Consider the following 10,891-nt stretch of genomic DNA (forward strand, 5'->3'; position numbering starts at 1 on the left):
CTCTTTCTCTGACTTGTACAGGTGGACGACAAGTATCTGCTACACTACCCCCCGTACATGCAGGTGGACGGGCTGGAACAATCCACCTTGGGACTACACTTCCGTGCCACTCATGCCCACTTCCCACAAAACGTCATGTCACTTCGCTGTACGGCTTCCATTGGCATCTTCTACAACAAAACCGAAGAGGCCAGCCTGGAAACTCACCGCCCAGCTCTCTCACTCGAGAGCCGAGAACATTTCTACGGTGAGTGGTGATGATGACTGATGGATGACTGATTGATGGATGATTGATGATGGATGATTGATGGATATTGATGATGGATGATGGATGATTGATGGATACTGATGATGGATGATTGATGGATGATGGATGAGTGATGGATACTGATGATGGATGATTGATGGATCTTCTTTATAGTCATGTTTTCCCTGTAGCCCTTCGGGCATGAAGTGACTGAGAAGTTGAGACGTAGGTGTGGGTGCTGTGACGCAGGTGTGGGTGTTGTGACGCAGGTGTGGGTGTTGTGACGCAGGTGTGGGTGTTGTGACGCAGATGTGGCTGCTATGACGTAGGTGTGGGTGCTGTGACGCAGGTGTGGGTGCTGTAACACACGTGTGGGTGTTGTAACACACATGTGGGTACTGTGAGGGCTGGAGAAGCTCAGGTCTCGCGAGGAAAACTTTTCATCTTTTGTCCTGAGCAAGTCATTACTTCTTGCGCTGGTGTGTCTATGTGAAGACCACCATCTGTCTTGTGTGTATATGTGTGCGTGTGTGTGTGCGTGTGTGTGTACTCATCTAGTTGTACTCAAATTAGTTGTGGTTGTAGGGGTCGATCCATAGCTCCTGGCTCCGCCTCTTCACTGGCCGCTACTGGGTCACTCTCCCTGAACCGTGAGCTTTATCATACCTCTGCTTAAAGCTATGTATGGATCCTGCCTCCACTACATCGCTTCCCAAACTATTCCACTTCCTGATTACTCTGTGACTGAACAAATACTTCCTAACATCCCTGTGATTCATCTGAGTCTTCAACTTCCACTGTGTCTCCTTGTTGCTGTGTCCCATCTCTGGAACATTCTGTCTCAGTCCACCTTGTCAATTCCTCTCAGTATTTTATATGTCGTTATCATGTGCCCCTATCTCTCCTGTCCTCCAGTGTCGTCAGGTCGACTTCCCTTAACCTCTCCTCGTAGGACATACGCCTTAGCTCTGGGACTAGTCTTGTTGCAAACATTTGCACTTTTTCTAGTTTCTTTATGTGCTTGGCTAGGTGTGGGTTCCAAACTGGTGCCGCATACTCCAATATGGGCCTAACGTACACGGTGTACAGGGTCCTGAACGATCCCTTGTTAAGATGGCGAAATGCTGTGTGTGTGTGTGTGTGTGTGTGTGTGTGTGTGTGTGTGTGTGTGTGTGTGTGTGTGTGTGTGTGTGTGTGTGTGTGTGTGTGTGTGTTTGTGTGTGCGTGTTCGAAAATGTATTTGTAGCAATAATTGCAATAATAATAATTTGTTATTACTATTATTATTATTATTATTATTATTATTATTATTATTATTATTATTATTATTATTATTACAATATTACAGACTAAGATGGAGAAAGATTACTTCCTTAATACCGACTTTTACAGTTTTCTCTGACTCGTTACATTTCATATATATTCTAGAGTGTTTTAAATACTGACATTGCTGCTACCTAAAACTCTTACACACAAATTATACATATACATACACGCTACTTAAATACTTTCTACTTACTCTCATCTGAACGTCAGTCTTGTAGGCAGAGTGTCATATGTATTGCAACATCCCTAAGACACACGGGACGCCCTTATTAACACCGTCGTTGACCGCAGATGTTTCCTCTCTCATGTGTTATGTTGCTAAGGCATTTGCAACATAGCCTCCTGCAAGGCTCATCTCTTCACACCCATGAGGCAACATGGTAACATTGATCTGTTTTTCTTCTCTTGCAGGGAGCCGGGGTACCACTAGCACCTCCAGTCCTTTGAGCCTGACTGTTGGGCTCCTGCTGTGTGTTCTCAACGCTCTCAGATAAGCAATTGTCGCCTCTGTGGTGTGAGGGAGGGACCAAAGGGTCTCTCAGGACCAGATGGTCTCCTAGCAGCAAGATCACAGCACCCGAGGTCTCGAAAGAGGAAACACAGCTTTTGAGGTCTCCCATACAGAAGCCCAGACTGCGGTCTTCCAACACGAAGCTCAGTGTCAACGCCAAGCGAGAAGCTCTCCACGGGATTTCCCAGCAACGAGCCCTCATTGTGGTCTCCCAGAAAGAAGCTGTTTGATACCTCCCAGTGAGATGACACTCTTCAGGAGGAGCAACATGGCAGTCTCACTGGACCAGTAGTGTCGATATCACCTTCAGCGTCAGGATATCGTAGCCTATGTAAGACTACACAGATCACCATACATGGCCCCCTCTGCTATGTCTCCTTGGGCAGACCTCCGGAATACTAACCATACAACATACTGGTTATCCTTGTGTATGTGAGGCCCCCTTCCCTCTGTACAGAGTCACAAACTAAGCCAAGAGCTACTCTAAGCGTTGCATACTTCAGTAACTTTTAGTGCGTTTAAAATCGCTACATTAAGCTACCGAAGAAAGTGAGATTTCGTCACGAGCTTATTCTTAAGAGAAAGAGAGTATCTCTTTTTTAGATAATTGCTGTGGCGAAGCTTCCTGAGAGGCACGGGAGACCCTGTGTGTGTGTGTGTGCCTGTCACAACATAATCATTTGTGGATATTCGTAATTATACTTCTTTGTTGACATGTGCATTTGCGTAGCAGGACGTGTGTATGTGCGTGTGTATGAGTCAACTCCGACCGTTTGGCGGACATTCGGCAGGCAGTAGCGATAATTTGAAAAATATGTAGGTTGTTCTGATGGTGATAGCTGCCTGCTTGTGTACTGTACAGCTTCCCCACCACACACCTCCTTGCTGCAACCCCACAACCTTTCCTCTATCATTTTTGTCCTTACCTCTGAACTTTTTTTTTACCTACCCGCTCTGTCCCTCTCCCCCTTTTATCACAGCTAACCTCTTCGTACCTCGTCTCTTCGCTCGTTTTTGTATAACGTACTTCGTCTTCCTCAACCCTGCTCCCTCCCTCAGTCTCCACATTAAGCCCCTTTCAAATTCGTGGAAAGGATCACCTTTGTATGTTCTCAGTAACTGATCATTTCAGTCTAACTCAGCACCAGATTCCGTTTGTATTCATTGTGCTTCATCTTAGGTAAGTTTAATACTGTGTCTGTGAGTAGAGGACATGATACACTGTCTGTGTTTATTCTCAGTGGGAAAAAACTGAATACAAAGTGCCACTCGTGACTTGGACAAGATACAGCCCTGTATGGAGCTCCTGAAATAGCCATCAGAAATAAAATGGGTGCCCACAGTTGATAAGAAAATAATGTTCACAGTAATAAGGGGTGTGCATTTTTGTGATACTTCAAGACAAGTATTGATACACGTGCTAGTTGGTCAGTGAATGTCATGTGATTGTTCATTATGTAAGACCCTGACAGACTTAACAGTGTTGTGACATACACTCACACTCTGGCCACTACAAGAATGTCTAGAACACATGTATAGCTAAAAAAATTAAGATGTGATTTTTCCCCCGACTAAGTTAACAAGATCCTCAGGACATTCATATTTCAACACACACATAAACAGAGTAAATGTGCTATTACTGGTGGAAGATAAGTATTAAATACAAACTTCTCTGTCAGAAAAGAAAGCCAAGTAAGGTGAAAATGAAAGTGAAGAGAAGACGAGAGAAGAACCTTGTACGATAGAGAAGAAACAAGAATTGTTAGATAATCTCAAACACTTCTGAGTGGTACGTCTTAGCTCTGTCTCCTGTGTACATAGATAATAACATTTAGCCTAAGGTTACTCCTTATCTAATACCAAAGATCTGTTTAGTGAGAAACCAAACGTGTATGTGACAATACCAACTTTCTATTTTCCTTTCCTTTAATTCTTTACTGAAATTCCCTGTGTACTTCAGCAATGTAAGCCTTTTATCAAGGCAAAATCAATTATAAATCAGATATTCGTTTTCCCTTGCACATGTACATACGAACACAGCAAGCGTTTCCTATAAATGCACTCAAGAATATTTCAATTCTGCCTGGTGCTTCTCAACAATAAAGTTGATTCTACTATTGTTCTAAAAGATAAAGTGTATTCCACTCTAGTCCTCTGGTCCTGTGTTGTTGTTGCACTGAGAGTATCCTAAGTACCTCTCCCACACACTCTCTAGGGTAACTATGGAACCTTCCTCTTTCGCACAGGACACGCCACTGTCCGTCAGCAATCAATAGCTCTGAGGGGGAATTTTGTAACGAATAATTTTTGGCCTAAACAAAGCGGTAAGCTGATCGGCTGGAATGCTTGTTCGCCAGGAATTTAATCAATCAGACTCGCTTTGGTTGAGACTCCAAAAAAAAAAAAAAGCGTTTTTTGTTGGGTGGAAACGAAACTCTATTGATGTTGTCATTCGGAGGGTCGTTTAAGGTTACATTTTGAGGGGAAGCTGTTGTGTCGCGTCTCTGGTAGCTGGCTGTGATATCCACCTGTGTGTGTCTCGTCACGTCACCACCGACAATCATCATCATCTCTCAACATTTTTGGTAAATATGTTTTTTTTATTTATCCATAACAAAACTCGCCCTTAATTCAAGTCAGTCATCAGCTCGTTATTTTTTTTTTTAAACTGAAGGCCTTTCATGAATAATGACGCTACATCGCATTTCCATTACTCTTAGACTTTTTTGTCACTGGCGAGACTTTGAGCTAGAAAGACAATAACGGCGAGGTTCACTGATGACCCGAGTCTTGGACGCCCGCAAGAGTGCTGCTACCTGTAAGTCAGGATATTCCTCGTGTCCTTGTTCCCAACTCTTTCATCGCTCTCTACTCTCTCTCTCTCTTTCTCCCTCTCACTCACTCACTCTCTCTCTCTCTCTCTCTTTCTCCCTCTCACTCACTCACTCTCTCTATCAGTTCTTCACATACACATACACTGCAACATTCAGCCTTCATCATCTCAGCCATGACCCTCCCTGACACTTTTGCCCTGTCACCTGCGTCTTGACCTCGTCACTTCTCAGTCTTGACCTGCCTTGATACTCTCCCTGTCACCCCTTCGTCTTGACCTCGTCACTTCTCAGTCTTGACCTGCCTTGATACTCTCCCTGTCACCCCTTCGTCTTGACCTCGTCACTTCTCAGTCTTGACCTGCATTGTAAACTCTAATAACGTCTTACGTGGACATGTCTTCCTTTCCACAGCATCTTCCCCCGCCAGTGTTGTCGGGGCTTCCCTGTGATTCGTGTTTAATTAAGCATTCATACATCTCACTTCATCCAGGAAAACAAGAGGGCCTGTCTCGTAATTAACGAATGGCGAATCGAGTTTACCTGGAATCTACCTGGAAGGTATACAAATAACCCGCACGCAAGAGACTGAAACTTTTGACGTTTCGGTCCGACTTGGACCGCTAACTATGTGACTAGTTAATGGTCACAAGTCGGACCGAAACGTCGTCATAAGCCTCAGTCTCCTACTTGCGGACCATTTGTGTATTGCTCCTTATTTGTGTTCCAAGATTCAACGTCCCCGTGGCCACGTCCATGACCGGGCCTCCCGGTGTATCAGGGCCTGATCAACGAACGAACCATAGTCTGGTTGGTCAGAAAATGACTTTAAGAACCTATTCAACTCCCTTTTGAAGACTACTTGAGGTCTATCGTTAATCCCCTTAAGCGTTGCCTCTCCTTGCACTCATGCCATCTCTGTGCATAATTCGGGGTATATTGCATCTTCTGCCGAGCGTTTTGCTTTCGAGTGATTTCTCTGAGCAGATTTGGGAGCAGTCCCTCCAGGATTTTCCAGTTATAAATTTAGATGCATCTTTTACGCCTGCACCAGCACCATCTTCAGCAATTGTACCCGAACCAGCACTGCAACAAGTTGTTTCTAGAACTGTACCAACACTGTCTTCAGAAACAACACCAGACCCAGCAACACCCCCAGCTGTAGCACTGAGACTCTCTAACCGCGGGTTCAAACCCCAGCCGTGGTATGGTTTGCACTGATATGTGCAGTGCTGTGGCGAAGTATGGACAACTGACAACCTCGCTGCCCTCCCAGTGATCTATATTATATTACCTAACATTTAACTACTGCTATTTAACTACTAATAATGCTAAAGTTTTCTCATAATTCAAACTTATCTTGACTCTCGTGGGACGTCTGGCAGCACAGACGGACTCTTAACATCGTAACATCTGTTCGTACACCCCGAGGTACCCGGTACACCCCGAGGTACCCGGTACACCCCGAGGTACCCGGTACACCCCGAGGTACCCGGTACACCCCGAGGTACCCGGTACACCCCGAGGTACCCGGTACACCCCGAGGTACCCGGTACACCCCGAGGTACCCGGTACACCCCGAGGTACCCGGTACACCAACACTGCTACCTCAAAACTTTTTTCTTCTGGTAAACTTTACGTACCTCCTAAGCAAGTTAGGCTGATATATATGGTGACTAAAAACTGGAAGTAACCTGGCATCGAGACACTGGATTCATCTATCAACTCACTCATATTTACCTTACTCAGGTGGGTGGCGGGTGGGTGAGGTTGAGGTCTATACTGACTTACATTAGGCTATTCACTGTACTTCGCTGTTCTTCCCCCACTTAGTACTGTTTCAATATACTATGACACTTAACTATTCCTTATTTTTACCAAAGAAACACTCTCCTCTCCCTACACTATACTAAAATCATTATAATTATGTACCTCAAAATTAAAGGCGGTTTGGCCATAGGTCTTTTGACGGTAATCTCCGTTTCCCCCTCACTCCGCTTCCCCCTCACTCCGTTTCCCCCTCACTCCGTTTCCCCCTCACTCCGTTTCCTCCTCATTCCGTTTCCCCCTCACTCCGCTTCCCCCTCACTCCGCTTCCCCCTCACTCCGTTTCCCCCTCACTCCGTTTCCCCCTCACTCCGTTTCCCCCTCACTCCGTTTCCCCCTCACTCCGTTTCTCCCTCACTCCGTTTCCTCCTCATTCCGTTTCCCCCTCATTCCGTTCCCCCTCACTCCGCATTTAATTTTCTGTCAGTTTATAGTCTTCTCGATCGCCAGTGTAAGTAGTTCTGTTGAACTAGTTATTACCATTACCTATTTAATCCCGTTTCTTTTTATAAGTATTCCAAAGTCAATTAAAACCTTAATTTTTAAAGGGGTGGAGGGTTAAGCCAGCGGAAGGCCTCGGTCAGAGGGTTAAGCCAGCGGAAGGCCTCGGTCAGAGGGTTAAGCCAGCGGAAGGCCTCGGTCAGATGACCAAAAGCTCCAACTGTGTGTCATCATATGACTAAGACCAGCGTCAGGAAACACTTGTCCTGTTTCCTGACAAGTCTTACCTAACCTCCAAAGTCAATTAACTGCGATAATAAACAATATATTCAACAGCCCTATTAACAGTTTAAAGCGACCCTAATTACCCTGGTCTAATAAAAATACACGCCGACACACAGCGTGTGCACACCCGTGGGTCCAGGCCATCCTCACTTCAGTTAACTTAACCATGCACTATAATAATAATAATAATAATAATAATAATAATAATAATAATAATAATAATAATAATAATAATTATTATTATTATTATTATTATTATTATTATTATTATTATTATTATTTTGAACACGTAGGTCGTCTCTCACCGAGGCAAGGTAACCCGAAAAAGAAACGAAAGTTGTATAATATCTGTGTATATACATCGAGAGGTGAGTATTTGTCAGAGTATATATGCTGAGTTGTGTATCTCTGTGTATATACACCGAGAGATGTGTATTTTTTTAGTGTATATATATGATGAGAGTTGTGTATATTTGTGTATATACACCGAGAGGTGTGTACCTCTGTGTATATACACCGAGAGGTGTGTACCTCTGTGTATATACACCGAGAGGTGTTTATTTTTCAGTGTGTATATGCTGAGAGCTGTGTATATTAGTGTATTCACACCGAACACCAATTATATTAAGAAAATTTAGATACTGATTTCCTTTCAATAACTGGAGGACACGTCCTGTAATAGGCTTCAGACTTTTAACGTCGGTGTATCTTGGGCTGTGTAGACGCAAGTTTGCCAATTTACTTAACACAGTTAACACTTGGAATTATTGAGCCATGTTCGATAACTGCAGAATGCTTCTTTTGATCGCCTTGAAACTTTCAGCATCGGTGTGTCTTACAGGAAGATTCGGTTGTTTTTAGTGGACTTTCGTTGCCATCAAATTTCTAACTTTATTGGACCACTATAAATTAAGCTAACTAAAAATATATATATATATATATATATACAGACTTTTCAAACCCATCTAACCTACACCATGTAAATTTTATCACAATTTTCTTCAGCAAAACTTGCAGCAAATACTAAATATAAAGCTGAATAAAAACATATATAATTTTTACACAATGTTGTGACCTGTGTGTCCTCTCACAGGAGAAGAATTTGTGCGAGTTTCTGTAAGATCAGTCTACTGGTTTCCATAATATAAACATATACGCACAAACTCAATAACAATCCTCATGGAGACAGAACCTCTGAAGATTAATTGGTCTGTATATTTCGATCCCCTTCTGGGATCCTCTTCAGCTTATATACATATACAAACGCGTGGTGGTAAAAATGGCAGAGAGAATTGGCATAAAGAAGAAGAGGATAAGGGATGCTGCTAAAGATGGGACACAGAGAAGGGAGAGACGCCGGGCCAAGATACGCAAGATACCGTTTCACTCTTACCAACTCTATCAAAGTTTAGTGAAGCGGTGAAGGAAGACAAAGACAGTGTGAGCTCCCAGCCTGGGGGTCAACGAAGCAGGAAGGAGGGGAGACACAGGAAGAAGAAAGAGCAAAGAGGAAGAGAGGGGGAAGAGGAGAGAAGAAACGAGCGGAATGTGCAACGGATGCTAGGGGAAAGTATGAACGATGGAAGGGGGTTGTTGAAGATGGAATGGGGGTGGTTTACCGGATCATGGAATTTCAGGCTGGTAGGGAGAAAGGAAGAAGGGGAGAAAATGGTATAGGAGAGGGAGGAAAGGAATAAAGGACAAGAGAGAGGGGAAGGGGCAAAGAGGAGTGGGATAGAGGGATGATGCTTTGGATGATGCAATGCACGAGAGGACATTAGCATTATTGCAACTGGAAAGAGAGGGGTCACCAGCATGATGATTGCAGTGTTGGGGGAGGGGGAGAAGCAAGTGTGGAAATAAGTAGGTTTGGATACAATGCAGAATTTAGAAAACATAACGGGAATATTGCTCAAGTTTTGCACAATTGCAGAGAAATATATTACAACTCAAAGAGTCACTAGAATCCAGACAGCATGTGTCTAAGAAAATTAAACATGAAAAACTACACATTGTCTTACAAGAAAACGAGAAAGTAAACAATAACATCACAAGTCAGAGATCACGACTGTTTGTACATGTATGGTACACAATACCAACAAGATGAAGTATCAGACACATGTTCACATCTGGGTTTCTTTATTTGTAGACGTTTCGCCCTCCAGTAGCTTTATCAATACATAATTTGAAGAAAGTAGAATTATATACTTTTACTTTCTTCACATTATGTCCTTGTATTAATAAAGCCACTGGATGGCGAAACGTCTACAAATAAAGATACCCAGATGTTGCTCATGTGTCTAATTCTTCAACACTGCTGATGGGTCACTAAGCCACTACTAAAAAGGTCACTGCTGAAGAAGTCATTGTTGGGAGGTCACTGCTAAGAGGTCACTCGGAGGGCGATGTTGACAGGGAGGCTGATGAAGTTACTTATCAGGGCGAACAGGGTTATTAACCCTAATTGTAGGTAATACAATGACAAGGATTTATTAGGGTGATTTCCCAGAGGCGCACCAGACGAAAATTGCCAGAGAAGAGGTGAGATATGGGATGGAGAGAGAGGGGGTGATGAGAGGGGAGGAGGAGGGAGAGTAAGAGGGGGAGGGGAGGGATGGAGAGAGAGAGAGAGAGAGAGAGAGAGAGAGAGAGAGAGAGAGAGAGAGAGAGAGAGAGAGAGAGAGAGAGAGAGAGAGAGAGAGAGAGAGAGAGAGAGAGAGAGGGAGGGTGATGGAAGGGATGGTGAAAAAGGGTGAGGAGAGAGAGGGAGGGAAGGAAAGAGAAAGTGTATAAATAGAGTAATACAGAGAGGGTTGGTAAACTGAGGGAGTGTAAGGAGAAAGAAATCTACCAACAGCGACATAAGTACACACAATAAAACTTTTCAGTTCGGCAACATTTCCTTCTAAGCAGACCTGGCAAAGTTCTATCAAGAGCGAAACATTGCCCACATAAAAGCTTCGTTCAGTATAGTTTCGTGTTTCCTCACAAAGTTAGTAATGTGAAGTGTTTACAAGTCCCGGTGACAGGAGTGATTACAGGTGATTGATTGTTTAGTGTTGGCTTGGGACCTGATGATCTCTTAAGCTTATTACCAGTTAACACCAAACATTCTAATAATGAAACATAAACGGGAAACAGTCCTTATCCTTCATTTTTCTGCATACATCAGTATTTTGGTTTAAGAAAACTGTCTCAATTTCCACAGAGTTAGAATCTTAATTTCTATACAGTGTCTCAATTTCTACAGAGTTACTGTCTCAATTTTCTACAGAGTTACTGTCTCAGTTTCTACAGAGTTGCTGTCTCATTTTCTACAGAGTTACTGTCTCAATTTCTACAGAGTTACTGTCTCAATTTCTACAGTTACTGTCTCAATTTCTACATAGAGTTATTGCATGTTAAACTTACAGATGCCCTGTT

The 10,891-nt window shown here is 43.4% G+C and overlaps 1 protein-coding gene across 2 annotated transcripts in view; it reads left to right on the forward strand.

Moving 5' to 3' along the window:
* Positions 1-10,055, forward strand: part of LOC128695877 (cell adhesion molecule 3) — a 471,170-nt gene extending 461,115 nt beyond the window's left edge. Inside the window, exons 6-8 of one of the 2 annotated variants that reach the window (XR_011393031.1) lie at positions 22-247; positions 1,985-6,346; positions 6,480-10,055. Coding sequence is in view for 1 of the 2 variants with exons in the window: in XM_070092912.1 (XP_069949013.1) it covers positions 22-247; positions 1,985-2,067 (309 nt within the window). In the remaining variant the exon portion in view is untranslated. Of the gene's footprint in view, positions 1-21; positions 248-1,984 lie in introns of both variants that reach the window. The other variant, XM_070092912.1, reaches the window with a different exon arrangement.
* Positions 10,056-10,891: the final 836 nt, after the last annotated feature.

Source organism: Cherax quadricarinatus, chromosome 41 (assembly GCF_038502225.1).
Source record: "Cherax quadricarinatus isolate ZL_2023a chromosome 41, ASM3850222v1, whole genome shotgun sequence".
Classification (NCBI taxonomy): Eukaryota; Metazoa; Arthropoda; class Malacostraca; order Decapoda; family Parastacidae; genus Cherax; species Cherax quadricarinatus.